Source organism: Ursus maritimus, unplaced genomic scaffold (genome assembly GCF_017311325.1).
Source record: "Ursus maritimus isolate PB19 unplaced genomic scaffold, ASM1731132v1 scaffold_4, whole genome shotgun sequence".
NCBI classification, from domain to species: Eukaryota; Metazoa; Chordata; class Mammalia; order Carnivora; family Ursidae; genus Ursus; species Ursus maritimus.
Window position 1 is genome coordinate 75,059,333 of NW_024426552.1, and position 19,289 is coordinate 75,078,621.

The window sequence follows — 19,289 nt, forward strand, 5'->3', positions numbered from 1 at the left end:
CCGTCAGTGAGATGCACTTTATTCTTCATTTTCAGAACTGCCCCAGCTATTCTGATTCCTTTGTCTGCATAAAAATTTTGGAATAATATTGTTTATAGTTGCATAAAATCTTGCAGAGATTTTGAAAGGAATCATGTTAAACCTACAGGTCAAATATTGGAGAATTGATATCAACTCTACTGCATCTTCCAATCTATGAATATGGTATGTCTCTCACTTATTTAGATCTTCTTTGATTTCTTTGATCAGCACTTGGTAGCTTTCAGCATGCCACGTCCTATGCATATTTTATTAGATTTACACTTAAGTATTTCATTCTTTGAGTGATTATAAATGTTATTGTATTTTTAATTTGTTTTCACTTCTTTAACACTAGCCTATAGAAATATAGCTGATTTTGCATGATCCTGTACCCTGCAACTTCATTAAAGTAATTTATTAGCTCTGGGAATTTTGTTGCAGATTTCTTGGGTTTTTCTACAAAGATTGTCATACATATGGGACCATGTTTATTTCTTCCTTTCTTATCTGGGTGGCTTTTATTTCCTTTTCTTGCCTTATTATGCTGGCTAAAGCATCCAGTACTATGTTGAATAGTGGTAGTTGACTCCTTTGCCTTCTTCCCAATCTTAAGGAGAAAGCAGTAGTCTTTTTCCACTAGCATGCTGTTAATTACAGGTGTTATGTAAATGTCCTTTATCAAATTGAAAAAGTTCCCCCTCTGTTATTTTTCTGAGAGCTTTCGTCATAAATGTGTGTGTTAAATTTTGCCAAATGCTTTCTCAGCATCAATTGATCTGATCGTGTAATTTTTCTTCTTTAGCTGGTTAATATGGTGGATTACACTGATTAATTTTCCAATACTGAACCAGTCTTATATCCCTTGAATAAACTCCACTTGGTCATGATATATAATTATTTTCATATGTTGCTTAATTTCTATTTGCTACCATTTCAATAAGAATTTTTACATTTATATTCATGACAGATATTGGTTCGTAGTTTTATTTTTGACTATCTTTGTCTGAATTTAGTATCAGGTTAGTACCAACTTCATAGAATGAGCTGGGAATTGTTTCTTCTTCTTCTATTTTCCAAAGAAGATTATGCAAATTGGTGCTCATTCATCTCTAAACATTTCATAGAATTCTCCAGTGAAACCATCTGGGCCTGGAGATTTCTTTTTTGGAGGAGGCTTTAATTACAAATTAAATTTCCTGATTGTTATAGGGCTATTGAAATTATCCACTTCATATTGAATGAGTTGTGGTCATTTGAGTGCTTTGAGTAATTGATCCATTTCATCTAAATTGGCAAATTATTTGTGTGTAGAGTTTTTAGCTATAATCACTTATTATTTTTTGTACTTATTATTATTTTGTTGTTTGCAGGGTCTGTAGGGATATCCCATTTCATTTCTGATATTGGTAATCTGTATGTTCTCTTTTTGTCAGCCTTGCTAAAATTTTCTCAATTTTGTTGAACTTTTCAGAGAACCAACTTTTGCTTCATTAATCTTCTCTATTTTTTATTATTATTGACTTCTACTCTTATCCTTATTATTTCCTTCCTTCTGTTACTATTAAGTTTGTTTTCTTATTATTGTTGCTTTCTAGTTTCTTGAAGCAGGAGTTTGGGTTATTGGTTTGAGGCTTGTCCTCAATTGACTTCAGCATTCTTCCATCAGTGCTATAAATTTCTCTCTCAGGACTGCTTTAGCTGAGTCTCACACATTTTGATATGTTGTATTTTTATTTGAATTCAGCTCAATGTACTTTGTATTTCCTTTGAAACATCCTCTTCAACTTCTGGATTATTTAGAAATATATTGTGTTGTTTTTAAGTGTTTGGAGATTTTCCTGTTCTCTTCCGGTTATTGATTTCTTGTTTGATTCCCTTGTAGTGAAAGAATACATTCTGAATGATTTCAATTCTTTTACATTTGGTGAGGTCTGTGTTGTGGCTCAGGATATGGTGGATCTTGGTAGATGTTCTCTGGGTGCTTTAAAAGAACATTTATTCTGCTTTTTCTGGGCAGAGTGTTCTGAAAGTGATGATTGGGTTCTGTCAGTATGTTGAGTTCTTCTAAATCCTTGCTGACTTTGTGCCTATTTGTCATATTGATTATTAAGAGAAGTCTCTAACTAGAATCATGGATTTGTCTATTTCTCCTTCTCATTCTATGAGTTTTTATTTCACATATTTTGCAGCTTTCTTGTCTGGTACATACACATGTAGGATTGTTCTGTCTTCTTGGTGGATTGACCCTTTTATCATTACACAATTCTTTCTTTGTCCCAGGTAATTTTCTTTGCTTCGATGTCTACATTTTTATTAATTCACATAGCACAACATTTCATTTCTTAAATTTTGTAGTTCTTTCTACTAAAGAGACCAGTGGAAGCAGAAGCTCCCTCTTCTTCACATGGATTACTCTTCTTAGACCCACTCTACCTTCCCTAAAACAGGGCATTTGAGGATAACCTAGGTACCTCATAGAGTAAACACAATTTACTGTTTGTGAATCAGGCAGCATGTTTATTCATAAGATTCTTTAATAGTTGTTTGTATAACAGCTGTAGAGGCCCAAATGCGATGATAGCCTCAATATTAAGACTGAGGTCTTATTTGTTTTCTTTACTGAAACACACACTGGCAGGCCCCAAAATAATAAAAATTAAATTTAGATTATTAGTAAATTATTTCCAGAACCTATTACCTTTCTAAAAATGTCAACACTCTGTTTGATATCTTTCAGTAACTCAAGAAAGAAATGCTTATAGTGGTCACGAAGGAAACATAATGGCAGTGGCGTGCTGTAAATGGTAAGCTCTTTCTAAAATAATGATAATGATAATGATGATGCCCTCATTTCATTTCTTTGGTGTAAATTATCCTACCACAACTGGTTTCAAGATATCAGGGTAAGGTCACCGATCATGTAGTCAAGAGATGCATACAGTTGGCTGTCTGGGAGAGACCACTACACATCACTGCATCAAGGAATAAAGAGGGGCCAGTATAAGGTAATAGGGAGTGACATGACTTGGCAAACTGGTAATACATAACCGATTTAAAAGTATTTGAATGACCTATGGATCTCCAGTTTGTGACTGCAGGAAAAAATACGATCCAAACTCCTTAGCCTGGTACTCAAAATTCCTGACTTTCTGCTTCCTTCCTACCTTTCTAGTTTGTTTCTAGCTCTCTTATTCTTGATCACTGTAATCCAGACACACTGAACTGTTTGTGGTTCCCTGAGCCTCTGTCTATTACTCTACATACATTCTTCCCTTTTCCCGGGATGTTCTTCCTAATCATATAGTTTTAAAAATTTCTCTTCCTTCTTTAATCCTGAATATCCCCTTTACCTAAGTCAACAATACAAATGTCAAGTTCTATGCTCCTGAAAGATCATTTGCAGGACCGTATATCAGCATATATCATACTCTGTTTTGACTTCAGTTACATATCCTCTTTCTCTCCAGATGGAGAGCTGCCTGAACACAAAAATCTTGTCTTGTTGCTTTAGTATTTTCATCACTTAGGGTGGAGTCTGGCTTATGGGAGGAGCTTGGTGAATCCACAAATGAATGTAAGAATGAGTGAATATAAATAAATAATAACAATAATAATAATAAAAATAAAAGCCAGCTCTCATGTGGCACATACCGTGTGGCAAAAATTGTGAGCATTCTACATATATTAAGTGATTTAATCCTTAAATTAATAACCCGTTTTCCATCCCCGTCTTATAAATAATAAAACTGAGGCCTGGAGGATATAAGAGATTTGTATAATCAAAGTCACATGGCTAGTAAGTGATGGAACTGGGCATTCAGCTGCATCAGACTTTTTTCACCTCTTGGCTCTTTCTGACTCTTCCCTAATTGGTAGCAGTCTTGGGAAAACAAACATTTCCAAGTACATCTGTGACTGCAGTAACTAAATGCCCTCGCTGTCCTATAATTCAGGTCACTCAGGGACCATTAGCTATCTGGATGCGTCTGCTACCCTGGGGAATTTATAGAGAAAAGCAATGTGTTTAATTAAGTGGTTGTCGAAAACACCCACCCAGTATAAATGGTTTCTGGCAACAGAGGTGCTGTTGTTGCTGCCAGAGTCCTGCCACAGGTCATTAACATCTTAATGGATTCGAGGCACTTTCCAGCTTGAGTGCTTTCACCCAAGGATTCAAGGGGTCTCTTGGAGGCCCAGGGAAATGGAGGTAGGACTCAATGGATGGACCCAACTAGTGTCAGTGAAGGGCTTCAAACAGTAGATGACTCTATCGGAATTAAATTCAAGTCAAGTTCCTGATGGGTTCTGAGCCCCCACATGCCGGACAGCACTGGGAGGTGGGCAGAGATGGGCTTAGACAAACATGAACCAGAGTCAGGCTCTGCCTCAAGGAAAGCGTTCCTCACAGTGTGCACAGTAGACTATGCTATGGAGTATAACGTGACCAGGAAGAAGAAAGGGATTACTCGGAGTGAATTAATATGGACAGGCTTTATAGACATAATACCTCTCAAGGACTGGAAAGTTCTGAGCAAACATAAAGGAGAGAAGGACATACAAAATAAGCAGTGAGTGAGTACAATCATGATGATAATGCCAAAGCATTGTGTCAGGAACTTTGGGAAACCAGTAGGCTTTGAGTTCACTTTGAGAATTGGTTCACTTTGAGACTTTGTAAAGAGGTATCATGGTAAATAAGGCTAAGAGCAAAATGCATTCCATAACACACAGGGTTTTAAAGACAAAGCAGAAGAGTATGTAGGCAGTGGGGAGTCACTAAAGTCCTTGGAGGATAAGCACGAGAGTGAACTGAACAACGGCTTTTTAAATTTTCACGTACATGGGAATCAACTAGGGATCCTGTGAAAACAAATTCAGGTTCGGTATGTCTGGGGTGGATCCTGAGGATAGCCCTGCTAATAAATCCCTAGGTGGTGCTGCTGTTACTCATTCCAAGACCACTTTTTGAGTAGCAAGGTCTAGAATAGAATGCATGCAAAAATGGATGGGAATGGGTAGGAGATACATTTCAGAATGTTAACTCAATTTGCATAGTATGTTTATTACTCATGACTAAAAAGATTAGAAATCCCTGGTTTCCAGAGTTCTTTGGGGTCTTTCCACTTTTTAAAAATTATCAGTAGCAGTGTTTTTCATTAAAAAAGTAGTTCAACACTCCTTACAATTAGACTGGGCCAAGAAATGATTGCCTTTAGCCCATCTGAGGCACAACCCACCGCTACAGGTATTTGACTTTTTAGTTGATTCTGGGAAAACACTAAATAAGGTCAAATGAACAGCACAGGCAGAGTAAGATCTGGAGAGGAAAAGAGGAAAAGGTCCCTGAACTTTCTCAATGAGTCTCTGCCCTCCTCCGTGCAAACAACAGAAAATCAACAAAGAAACCGGACCCACGCGCAAAGAGCATTCAGGTAATTTAAACTGTGATCACTGTCTCGGGAGATGAAAATTCACAAAAAGCAGCACAAGCCATGTGATGAGAAGACAGCGAGGCTGGTCAAGGGGTACTGTGAAGTCAAGCCCTCCCATGACCTTAATAAGTGGTTGCCCTTAGGCAGGTCATTTAATCTCTGGGTTTCTTCATCCATAAAATAAAGCCAATAGTTCCTCCTGGCCTCCTCCCATGGGTCTGTTGGAGGATCAAATGTGAGCACAGGTGTGAAAGTGACCACCCACAGTGCTGCTTTGAGGATCTATTAGCACCCAGGTCATCCTGTGCATAGAAAATACTTCCCAGTCGTTCCTCAACATCCCTTTCTCTCTCAGGATGCCTCTCTTTTTATTTAAGCTTCTAGGAGAGCTCTTTCTTCTGAGAAATCTGTCTAAGTTAAGCAGAGATGTTCTGCACCCTTCCACTTACCCCACCCAGCCCAAGAAACAGAATCCTGAGTTTATCCAACCTGTTTCTGTTGGAAGAACGACAGACCACAACCCAAAAAGGGGCACACATGGAATCTGGGCACAACAGCAAAAGGATCATTTTAGCAAAAGTCAGGGCCGCAGAATGATTGGAACCCCAAAGCTGTTTACAGCTCTGTTATTCTCTGAGCCTTGATTTCCTCACCTCCAAACTGGAGGTAATGTTTCCTACCTCAAATAACTGCTATGAAGATTGGATTAAATGAAGAAGAGCACTTTTTAGCTACAAAGTGCTATAGACCATTCCTTTTAAAAAAATCAAAACAGAATGCCTTATATATTTTCATTTCTCTTTCCAGTTGTGGAGTTTCACTCTGCCCTACTGGTAAATATCCCTTACTGAGTGCTTCAACTTTAAAAGAATAATACAAATCCTTAAATTTGGGTAACCACTGACAGTTTGGAGAGTAATCCTCCAAAAATAGATGAATGGTCAAGTAACTTTACAAAAACTACATGATAACAAGGAAAAATACAAGGAAAAGCCCAAGGGAAGTGCCATTTAGAGATCATCGAAGTCATATGTATTATACCAGTATAATGACAAGTGCAGGGAAATCACTTATCAGGATACTTGGTACAATTTAAATGCTCAGTAAATGTTATTTGTTAATATTATAACCAATCTTTGGCAAAGATGCATGAAGAACAGCTGGAATGAAAAGTACACCAAAAATTAACAGTAGTTGTGCTTCTGTCAACAACAGTGAATTTCCAATGGACTAAAGACTGTATTAAAACACATACCTTAATTAAAAAAACAAATGCCAAAACCTACTTAAGTTTACTGAGCTACACTGATACCGAGTAGCAGAAACAGAATTCAAACCTAAGTCTTCTGATTCCAAATTCAAGACTCTTTCTATGACACTAGGCTGTCTCCTTGACTTCACTTCTATTCTATTGTCTATATGTTCAACATAGAGAATTGGATTTCACATATTTATTATGCCGAAGTGCTAGGATGGAAACCTCAGTTGGTTTAGGGGAAGGTAGGCAGTGAAACACACTGTATTTTCTACAAAAAAATGAAGAGTGAGAGTTACTTGACCCCCAGTCACCAGAGGCAAGTCTTTTCATTTAGGAATAAGAGGAATGAGAACATCCGCCCCACCACTTCGGACTAATGTGTGGGAGAGAAAGATCCTATCTCCTCCTGCCTCCTTAAGCACCGTATACAAAGACATCTTGAGAACATTCTACTGAAGAGCCACTTCATTGCCATTATAACACGATTTTTGAGACTTCACAGAGTGTCAAGATGTTCTCCTTGGTGCTGCCTTACTGGGTCACTTCTGAAACCATACACACAATTTCTTCAAAAAGTTCTTTCCCAGAAGGGCCAAGAAGGACAGTGAGAGGAGGAGACAAAGTTAAGATAAACTACATCCTGTCTTTATAGCTGTAGAGGCATATAAAGCTCCAGGGTGGGCTGGGCTGGAGGCGTGGGTCCTAACCGGAGTCTTCTTAGGGTTCTCTTCTTAATGGTTTCAGCTAACTGGGATCCAGCTGGAGTTGATGCTTACATCTCTTCAGTTCACCATTTGGCCTCTCTGTCCATCCCCCTCATATCCTCCACCCAAGTGCCTTCAAACTAATTTTTCTCATTTTACTGAATAATATACCTGTATACATTTAGAACATCACAAAGCAGCTCCCCTAAATTGGGGTGATATCCCTTGGCAAATACCTTTACTGGCTTACTGCTATTTGACGCCCTTAGATTCTATAGAAGACAAGACCATAAGAAACAAACACGTCAGGATCACCATCCCTTTCGCAAAAACTACTTAAGAAGAGAGTATCTGGTTCCGTGTGTAAAGCCATCCATTCAACATCTCCATGTGGAGGCTCTATGGACACCTCGTACACATTTTCCCCCAAAACTATACTCAGCAAGTTCTATAAACAACACATGACAAGACTGTTGGGGTAACTAAATGAGATTGCACGCACCAAGTTCTTTCTGCAACGTTTGACATACGGCATGTTCTCCATAAAGTAGTTATCATTTCCTTCTGAACCCGGAATGATGGCAGAGCGATCCCATCAATCTCCCAGGCCAAAGCCCACGAGTCGCCCTGAACTCCTTCCTCACAGACGATTAAACACAGAGATCCACGAAGTCCAGCTGTGGTTTATTAGTTCGCTTTTCAGTCGCAAACGCACCCTTGTACGTGCTATATGCTAAACAACAGAATTCCATGAAGCATTTCTTCTTTCAAGTGTGCCCCACCTTACGCTTTTGCAGGAGAGAGCACAAGAGGGAGGGAACAGAAAGAAGAGGGTTTTCATAATTTCCAGCTCGGACTGGGGGTCAGCAGTGTGGGTGTGAGGGCCTCAGTGGCCTCCGCTCCAGCCTTAGGCCCAGAGCACCGACCCTCAGCAACCACACACAGCCTCTGCTTGGCAGGAAGCTTTCCTCGGCTGCTTGTTCAGGCTTCACGTACTCCTCCATAAAAAAGGTGACTTTTGTGGAAGCGGATAATAGTTTTGCCAAATGGTGGAAAAATATTTTAATTTGTGTGTGTGTCCTGCCACAGACATGACATACTTTTAAGTTTCATCTGCATTGTTAAAATAGTCTCTGCTGCTTTCTAGAGTTTAGACAATCCACAAAGCAATAAATCGAGCTCTGATCGCTCATGTTTGCTGACTTCCATGGTTTACTCGTTGCCACCAGGGTCAGTTCCAAGCGACCAACATGACGGCACCGAAGGTAGGGTTGAGAAGAGGTGTGTGGTGGCAGCCCGTCATGTGACATTTCCACGGCACAAATACCATAGGCATGAAGAGCCAATGGAACAGCAAAATGAAGTAGAAAATGTCAGAAAGTAAGGAGGTTTGAGTTCATTACCTTTGCTTTAAACTGAATTTACTTGGTGTGGAATTTTATGTTTTAATAATTAATAATCAACTCTCAACATTGCTGGCACTTACGACATGCTGTCGTAAGCCAGCGTGAAGGCCGCCACCGGACCGGATCCTGCCAATACCGCGCAGGCTCTAATCCGTCAGCCAACCTCCCCCCCATGCATGGATCCTTCCCGTTTCAAACATGGACACGCCATACACCCTCAGCCATAATTCCAAATTCCATAAAGCCCTGAAAATGGCGACTGTGGTGCAAGCCAGATCTGAACCAACATGCAGCCGTCTATTCTATTTTTATGTCACATATTTTCCTGCAAAAATGTTCATGTGTTTAATTATGGGGGGCTGTCCCAGACCTCTCCTGGGAGCATAAAATAAAACACATACGCATTGTTTTCCCTTTCGAAAATTTGAAAAATTCTCAATCTGATTCATATCTGGCTCCAAGAATTTCAGATAAGGGATTGTGGGCCTTCAGTGATCTTTATAAAATAGAAATATTATAGTCACACTTTTGTCACCCATCGGTGCCTCCCCATCACCTATGGGGCAGAATCTAAGTTCTTAAACATGATACTCAAGGCCCTTAAGCCCTCATGATAGTGCCCACATCACCCTCCTGTATCAACCCGCTTCTGGGACTCGAACCACCCATGACTAAAGGTTGAACTGAGCTCATTAGTTGCCCCACATCTACACCTTACAGCCTTTGGGAAAGAGTCAGAACCCAGCTAGTACAGGGACGCAGTCTGCCTTCCTTGCTTTAGCTGTTATGTGACCTTCATCTGCCCACCTCTCTGTCCCACATCTCCAGTTCTCATCTGTCAAACGGCAATCACAAAACCAGCAGGGCTGTAATGCACATAAAGCAAGTTCATGGACATGAAGTTAGCTTGTCATGTGCTGTATACATTAGAGGGGTTTTCACTCTTACCATTCTGAAACTGAAATACTTGTTTGAAAGCAAACATTCTTTAAACCGCTGGGTAGCAGCTAGGGGTTTCTCATTTCCATAAAAGGAGCTAACCATTGATGTGCCTACAGCCCAGTCATTTCTGTCACACACACAAAAGTGTTACACTTGAAAAGAGTCTTGTGTTGTTGGGGAAGTTGGGGAAGCTGGTCTTAAGTACAGTCTCTGTAACTCCTAAAAACTGGACAGATGGGTCTCATCCCATTAGAAAAAAGAGAAAAGGAGACAAGAGTTGTTCCAGGCTCTCACCTTTCTTGGCCTGTGTATTTATAAGTTTGTTTACTTTTTTTGTTTTGCTTTGCTTTGCTGTGCTATTTTGGGGGTTTGGGTTTTTGTTTGATTGTTTTATTGTTGTGAACCATCTTGGTTACAACTGGCAGGACTTTCCATGACAAGAAGGCGGTCTGAACCAGCTTTCAGGCTTAACAGGCAAAGAAAAGCAAATGGCAAATTCTTACTATGGTAGAAATGACTGGAATCAAATCTTTCTTGAAAGTAGCTTTTGATGGAGGGTGAGAAGAGGTGTAAAAAGATTTTAGCAGAGAGGAAGACCAAAGAGAACACAAAGGAACTACCATTTATAGACACGAAATGAGGGGCACCTGGGTGGCTCAGCTGGTTAAGTGTCTGACTCTTGGTTTCAGCTCAGGTCATGATCTTGCAGTTGTGGGATTGAGCCCCATGTCAGGCTCCATGCTCAGCAAGGAGTCTACTTTGGATTTTCTCTCCCTCTCCTTCCCCTTCTGTCCCTCTCCTCTGCTCTCTCATGTTCTCTCTCTAAAAATAAATGAATAAAATCTTTTAAAAAAATAAAATAAAGGGGAGAAATGGTTCCAAAATGCAAAAGGAAGAAAGTCTGGCAGTAAATGACAATGATTGCTTAAAATTCCACGTGAACAGGACATATCCCTCATTACTGTCCATAATATAAATGAGTACCACAAAGCAAAAGAAAAATAGAAACCAACATGCCAGATAGTGCTTACCAACTCTTTGAGCTTCCCATTAGGTTCAGAGTTGGCGCAAAACTTGGGTCTTTGGGGCATAACCATTCATATTTATCTGAAAACTGCTGGTTTTATTAATCATCCTAGTTGATGTTAAATCAGGCAGAATTATGGTATAAGTCTCAATGCAGATCACGCAATCTCATTTATCTTTGGACAAATGATATCTACAGGCCTTTATTATCACTGAACAAAAACATTCAAACAAACAAAAATAAGCCAAATTTCTATACAAATAAGACAATTAAAAAATCTACTATTAAAGAAATTACTGATTCTATTATTTGAGAATTCAAAATGCCACCCCTGGATTTTGAAAGACTGCATTTGTACATTTTTTTCCTTTTCCTCTCCTTTTTTTTTTTTTTTAAAGATTTTATTTATTTATTTGACAGAGAGAGACACAGCGAGAGAGGGAACACAAGCAGGGGGAGTGGGAGAGAGAGAAGCAGGCTGCCCGCTGAGCAGGGAGCCATGTACATCTTCTCTTATAAATGAAATACACTGTAGAAACAAAATAGGTGGCTATTTCAGATTAGACCTTTAGAACTTAAGTAGATGCCTGTCTTAATCAAAGTAGACATTTTATTTGCACAAATCAAATTTTACTTTGAAGATGGAAGGTGGAGTGTGAAATGTGCGTTAAAGTGAATAAGTAAAAAGACTGAATTATAGAACTTTTCTTTTCATTAAAGATAACCCAGAGATGAAAGATATAAAGGTGGTTAGGACAGAAATAAAGGCAGAGGCAGCCAAACAAACAAAAGCAAAAGGCCTTGAACAATAGTTAGAACCTGTGAACAGAGGAGGGACACTGACATCTGTTGAAAATCCACTATAGGCTGGGGACTTCGCTAAGAATTTTACCATGCTGTCTCATTTAGCCCTTGTAACAATTCCTCGGGTGCATATCATTATCTCTAGTCTATATATGAAGAAACAAATACTTAGAAATAGTCAGATTGGTTTTCCAAGCTCATTTTCACTCAATTCTTAGAACCCATTTGAAACAATAATGTAATATGGCAGTCAGTCAGATGGACCCACAGGTGATCTGGTTCTACATTCCGCTGACTGAGGGACTTGTTTTGCTGGCCCGGAAGGTTGAACATTCAAGTGGTGCCCATCACCCCCCCCCCCAAAACAAAACAAAACAAAAAAGCGCTTAGTTAAAGAAAATGTCCTGCCCAGGGGTGAAAGATCGAATGATTCTTTACTCAAGGTATAGGAAATACTGAGCTTTTCTGCTGGACTCTTTGGAGCCAGAAAACTTACTGAACCAACTGAGTATCCAAAATGGAGTTCTAACTACGTTCTCCATTTAATATTTTGGATTATGTGGGAGAAAAGAGGTGGCTCTTTCTCTTATTATGTGAATTATACTATGTGAATATATTACTGCTATTCTGTAGCAGAAAAGAGGTGCCTCTTTCTCTTATTATGTGAATATATTATTATGTGAATATACGTGAATATATTATATGACTATATTACTTTATCATTGTAAAGACCATGACATTCCTAATAGTCTCCTGGTAAGTGAAGAAAAAGTCACAGACCTTTATTATCAGGGCAAGACACAAAGGTAATCATCTTCATGGTGTCATTTGCAATTAAAGCCCTTAGAGCTAAGATAAGCCTTGGGGATGAATAGAGCACTTATTAAAGGAATAAGGACTCAAGTGTTAGACTTAGTTTTTATCCTCACTCTGGACTGGTGGCCTGTCTTCTCCATCCTGCATGATTTCCCTGGTTTCATGGCCCATGTTATTAAACGTAAGATAAAATTCAAACTGTATACAGTGACTTCATTCATTTTTTAACCTTCTTTTCCACTGACCCCTGAGTGGGACGGTTAGTAGCCTGATGTGGCTGGAAGGAGAGTACTTATAAGAGATCTGGATTGGAACCAAAGAGATGGGTGAGGAGGCCAGTGCAATAGTCCTTGAGAGATACAATGAGGGCCTGACCTAAGGGAGTCAGAGTGATAGCTGTGTGAAGCAACTAGCGAGGAGTCAAGCCTAGTCATACATCAGCCATAAGGGCACCACGAAACTTTACTCTCTAACTGGGGAATATGCCAATCAATGATCTTACACAGCATCCAGAAGAAACCCTTCCACATGCCTATCTTCTCTTCTTTTACAGTGGTGTCAAGGAAAATGCTCTATTTCCACTGGCCTTCACTTAGCCATAACTACTCACTCTGTCAAGAGCCAGAAGCCTTGAATTGTTTCTCCAGAAGTCTTGGCTATGTGGCCCTTCAAGTCTTCCATGGCAGTCTCAGTGGCCCCCGGCTGAGTGGAAAAAAGAAAATGCCTAGTTTAGAGAAAACTGAGCCCTCTTTGTGCTTACGATTAGTGAGTATAACCCAAGCCTTCTCCAGAAAGCTGACGGAAAGATAGCTCTTGCATTTGTCTGTTTGTTCCAGGCACAGCTTCCCGGGGAGCTTCGTCCTGAGCTCCGGTATTTACAAAGCTGATCTTCTTGGGTGGAACTAAAGTGACCCAAGTCCTGTCTCCCATGATCTTACTTATGCTTTCTCACAGAAATGAAGATAGCCATTTTCAGAGGGCCAGTTTTCCCGAATAAACATGGTTATCAGAAAGTTCAAAACACTTAGTAATATATACATTGTTAAAATCAAACCTTTCTCTCTTCAAAGAGCGCATGGCAATAAAACACCTAAGAGAAATCTTTTTCTAATATTTTAACCAGAATTTTAGCTGACTCTGGGGAATTAACTTTTTTGTCTCCTTATCTTGCATTCTTTACCCTTCTCCAAACTGGTGCCCCTACTTATGGGCCTACCTCTAGTTTAAAAGTTGACTAACCTTTTTCCTGAGAGGAAATTCATAGACCTTTAACTCAGTGATCCCTAAGTTTCAGCGCACATCAGAATCGAAGACACAGACGTCTGGGCACTGTTTCCAGAGTTTCTGATTTAGTAGGTCTGGAGAGGGCCTGAGAATTTGCATTTCCAACAAGTTCCCAAGTGATGCCGTTGGTGTGGGACTGTACTGTGAGAGCTATTCTCTCTAGACAGTGATTCTCAACCTTGGCTACACATCAAAATCATCAGGGGAGCTTTTAAAAATCCTGATGCCCGCGCTGCACACCAGGGCAAACATATACAGATACTCAGCAGATGGGACTCACATATCAGTACATCAGGATATTTCTTAAGCATCCCAGATGACTCCAATGTGTAACCAAGGCTGAGAACCACTACAGCCCAGGGCTTAGCTAGTCTAAGTCATTTCATTTTATAGGTGTGGAAACAGGGGCCAATGTGGGGAAGTAACTTGTCAAGTTCACTCAGCTGAGAAGTGGTAGACAAGAAAACAGACATTCCATTGCCCCACCTACAATGCAGTACTGGCCTCATTCCCAGCCCTGAGCTACTGACAAGTAGGTTAGCAGTTCTTGAATATTCTCTATATAACAGGGCTTTAATACTAACCACCTAATCTTCTCTAAATATTAACATTCCTAATCCTCCCAGCTTGAGACCCTTCCCTCACAAAAGGAAACCAGGACACTAGCCTGACCTAGGACCCATTCAAATGCCTTTTCCTCTCTGAGGTGGTGGGGGGGTGGTAGATTTAGGTTTGTTGCTTTCTCAGTCTATGATGAAAGGCTTTGAAACATTTTGGCCACAGAGTCCATTAGTCAAGGAAAAAGAAACCTTAGAATAGGGGAATCCATACACAATAAATAGGAAAAGAATGGCACTGCTACGGATGAAGTGGTGGGAAATGGTGCGGAGCTTTCCCTACTTAGCTCTGCCACCCCCCCCCCCTCCAATTCACTGGGCACAGCCCAAGTCATCCAGGAAATGTCCATTGAACAGAATCAAGTGACCTGGGTTTCTTTTCCAGATCTGTAGCAAATCAATTCTGTGACCTCTCACCAACGATTTGAGTTTTCTTGGCCTCCATTTCCTTCTCTATAAAGACAAATGAGGAGACTGAACCAAAGCTTTCTGAGCCAAGCTGATGATGAAAGCCTCCTGGAAGTCTTTAAGAAAATATGATCACAGCCCTGATACTGAGACATTCTGATTTCCTCATTTTAACACATTTCCTGCTGAATTGAATAGTCAGCCCATGGACTGAATGATTTCTGACTCCTTTGTCATCCTCGGCTGATGGTTCACGGGTTGTCAGAGAGCTAACATGGCAGCCTGTGCCTGCTGGAAGCTGTGAGTCATAAAATCAGTAAGTTCTGGAGCATTAATCAAGTATGCTTTGAGCCCCCACTGACAGAGAAGGCTATGCCAACATCACTGTTCTAGTGACCCTACTGGCAGGACCAAACCAGGCTGGAGAGAAATCCCCTTTGATCCCACGACAATGCTCCCATCTCCCAACCTGAGCTCCCTGGGATACAGCCCGACTGCACCAGGCCCACAGCTCAAAATCATCCTTTCTTTGATGACTCATCAGGCTATTTTTCCTGTCTCTCTTCTTATATTCACGTATTTCTTCCTCAGCTAATATAGCTCAGTAGTGAAACTAATACTTTTCAGAAGAAGAAAAAAAAAACTGTAAGTGAAATTGGAGAATAATGAAATAATCCTAAAATAAGCATTTTGTTGAATGCTTTTACACCAGGCACTTGGCCAGAACATGTGAAGATGAATATAAAATTGTAGAATTTTTTAAAACCTTACTTGTCTTCCCTATGGAAAGCAATCGGCAAAATCTATCAAAATGATCTATCCTTTAATCTACACATTCCACTTCTGGGAAGTCATACTATGGCTGTTCTTGCATATGTGCAAAATGACAGATGTATATACAGTGTTCTTTGTAGCCTTATTTGTGAATAGCAAAATTTTGGAAACAAGGCAAATATCGATCAATAGGGGACTTCTAGAGATAATAGGGGACACAATCATACAATGGAACATGGTGAGTATGCAAAAAATTAGGAAATCTGTGCTAATATGGAAAGATTTCAAAATGTATTATTAAGTGAAAGAAAAATGTTCAGAAGAAAGGGTAAATATGCCACATTTTTATATAAAAAAGAGCCAAAGGGATAAGAATAAATATTTGCACGTGCTTGTATATGCTAAAGCAACTCCAGAAGGATACCTAGAAAATGTTAACAGTGGTCCCCTATGAGGGGGGAGACACTTGATGGGACAATAGATGGAGGTGATGTTTTACCGTATACCTTTCAAAACCTAAACATTGAACATCAGTGTGGTTTTTATAAAATGGTTGGGAAGTCTCTAGAGTTCTGTCAATGTTCTCCCTGAGGGTAGTGTTCTCGCCTTCAGCAGAAACAGTGGTTGTGCTTTTATGGAACAGTTAATCACTGTATCCTGATAGAGCATTTTACGTTCTTCTGTTTTCCGTTGTGGGTTACTGTAATAAATTGACTTCAGCCATTCAGCGTAGAAAACGAGATTGTGTGTGAACAGTCTGACTTGTGTCTAGGGCAAAGTTTAGATCTCAGCCTTTCTGCCTGCCGTGAGACCCATATTATGACCTTATCATTCCAGACATCAGTTTACTCACTTGTTGGCTGGGTAAGGTAGTATTACCTGTAACAGAGCTGTTGGGTAGTGCCAAAAACATATGGCGACACTGAATAATAAAACACTGTACTGTCATTTTTATTGTTAATATTAAATGGAGGGAAAATTGTACCAGGATTTGGGGGTCCGATGGTCACTGCAATGGAACCATTAGCTCAAAGACTCCATGCCACCTAAGACTAATAGGAAAGTATGATGGAATAATAAGTACTCATCATTGAATACACATATATTTCTAATGCTAAATTTGAAGAAAAATCATGACGGGGGATCCTTATTTACAAGTCATTACACAGCATAGTGGGTAATATCTTTTCTAATAGTTCAGCACGGAATATCTTCGGTCAAAACAAACCTACTAAGGGAATTTCAAAGACGTGTGTGTGTGTGTGTGTGTGTGTGTGTGTGTGTGTTTGTGTTTCCTTACATTTCCTTAAGCTAGACTACCCAGGGGTCAGTTGTCACACAAATAATACTCCTGTCCGCTGGTAATAGTTTCCCATGTACTGGACTCCTTGGTTAGACAGTAAGAGGAGGGGGCAGAACAGAAAGGAGTGCTCCCAGGGAACTTAGACACAATAAGATCTCTCTCGGTGTCATCATGCCCAGATAGAAATCACTCTGTGGTAAACACATACGGGAAGAAAAACAGCTCCAAATTGGGTGTGATTTGTAAAGTCCAGGTCAAATTTGTCTCTCTTTGAAAATAAAGGAAATATGCCACTTATTTTCTTTATGCCAATAATATGCCTCTTATTTTTTTATTGTAAGTGCCTGCCCTCGGAAAGAAACATCAACTTTATTACAATCTTCAAGGGATTTCAGTGTAAGAGGGGAATCAAGAAACCTTTTGCCCAGTGAGCTATGTAATTTCTAGGCCAGGAAGAAGCTCACACAGACAATAATAATACAACTAATATAGTTAGTTGTTCCCAATGCAAGAGCAAGACACAGGGAACCCTATAGTAAGAGAAGAGGGGAAGGGAGAGAGTATGAAAGCCAAATTAGTGTCATGAAAGCAATGACATCTTGCTACACAATGGGAAGTCCCAAACCTGCTTATTAAAGTCTCGTTCCTCACAATAGAACACAGGCTATAAAAAGGCCATGGGGAACCATTAATTAAATATTAAAAGATCAAATAGTTTTAGTCCCATTAGTTTGTATGTAATTTACATTCTCAAGTATAAATTTAGAGATAATTCCCCATCCCTAATCGCTTTCAACTTTCTGATAAGGTATCTGCAAATATAGAGTCCTACAGGGAGTTTAAAAATATCTTTCCCCATGCGTATCAAGTATTGTTCCTTTCATAAGAAGTTGCTTTTGAATATCAGTCTCTACAACTAAAGGGATTATCATAATATACCTCGAGTTATTAGCCTTGAGTGGTACTTTTGTTCAGAAAAGGCACTAGGCCTTTTTTAGATATGTCTAAGCAATAAAATAGCAAATGAACAAAAACAGGAGGAAAAAATTATCCAAGGAGAGTGATAACAAGTGCTTCAGACATTCATTCCTATGACCTCTCATTCATTGTCCAAGGTCAGAGGCTTTGGAGGAGTGGTAAAAAGTGTCAGGAGTCCTGGCTCTTAGTGTTGGCATGGCCTCTAAATTGCTGATTGACTTTGGACAAGTCACATCTCCTTTGTGTGTTTCAGGCATTGTATTAGATACTCCTCTAAGGCCCCTTCTGGCTCTGAGCAAGAATGTCACTATGTTGGAAGGGCACAGTTCATGAAATAAATAATAGTCTGGAAGCCTGTGGATAGGAAGTAACATCCCAGATGCCCCATGAAATAACATAAGAGGTTTAAGGACCCAGATTGACTTCTTTTGTGATCTAGTATTATCCAATGCATGAGGTTATGATGCTAAAAAATGACTCTTGGGAGCACCTGGGTGGCTCAGTTGGTTAAGCGTCCAACTCTTGATTTCGGCTCAAGTCATGATCTCAGGGTCGTGAGATGGAGCCTCTTGTTTGTCCTGAATTAATGTAAACTTCCAGAGCAGTCATATCTTTGCATAGCCAGTTTGAAACTCATATAACTGATCTTTCTTTTTATAACTTTGGGTATCTACTCCCAGCACCTAAGAAACTCAATGCCATTTTCTGCAGCAAGCTGAAGAGTAACTTTCCTTTCTGGGTTAAAAGGTATAAGTAGGAAACAACTTAAACGTCCAGCAAAATTTAAATAAATTATAGCATATCTCTATAGCAGAATGTTATTGAATTGTGAAAAATGATTTTATGGAAGTATAGTTATTGACATAGGAAATATTTTTATGCAACCAATGGTACACGTGAGGGAAAAAAGTAAGACAGGATATACACCAAAATGTATAATCACACATTCAATATACTTTGGTTAACGTTGGGCAGGGAGATTATGGTGACTTTTATTTTGCTTATCAACATTTTTCTTTTTTTTTTCCCAATAAACCACCTTCTGTGAAATGATTTTAAAACATTTATTAAAATAAAACCTTGATCAAGGAATTTCTCAACTCATTTACTTACTGTTCTTCTGAATTTACAACCTATATGCTTTAAATTCTTACACTGTACTAAACTTATTTCTTTTTAATTGCTTCATGGGATCATAGACCTATGAATTGGGAATTGGAAAACTTGGGTTCTAACCCAGCTTTAGCACTTACCACTAGCCTCTTGGGCAAGTTGGTGCTCATTAATGGTTAGGACACTGAACAAGCATCAAACCCTCTCTGGGCCTTAGTTACTTCTGAAAATGAGAGTGCTGACAAGCTCCTTGGTGCTCAACATGTGGTCTGTGTGGTCTCTAATTACCCGAGGATCCATATAAATGCAGAATCTAAGGCCTTACTCCAGGTCTACTGAATCAGACCAGCATTTTCACAAGATTTCCAGGTCATTTGTTTACATGATAAAGATGGAGAATCA

At 39.6% G+C, this 19,289-nt stretch overlaps 1 protein-coding gene across 1 annotated transcript in view; it reads right to left on the bottom strand.

Moving 5' to 3' along the window:
- TPRG1 (tumor protein p63 regulated 1) overlaps nt 1–19,289 on the bottom strand; it is a 207,473-nt gene that overhangs the window by 86,735 nt on the left and 101,449 nt on the right. Inside the window, exon 3 of the mRNA XM_008705164.2 lies at nt 13,021–13,112. Within this exon, the coding sequence (XP_008703386.1) occupies nt 13,021–13,112 (92 nt within the window). The remainder of the gene's footprint in view (nt 1–13,020; nt 13,113–19,289) is intronic.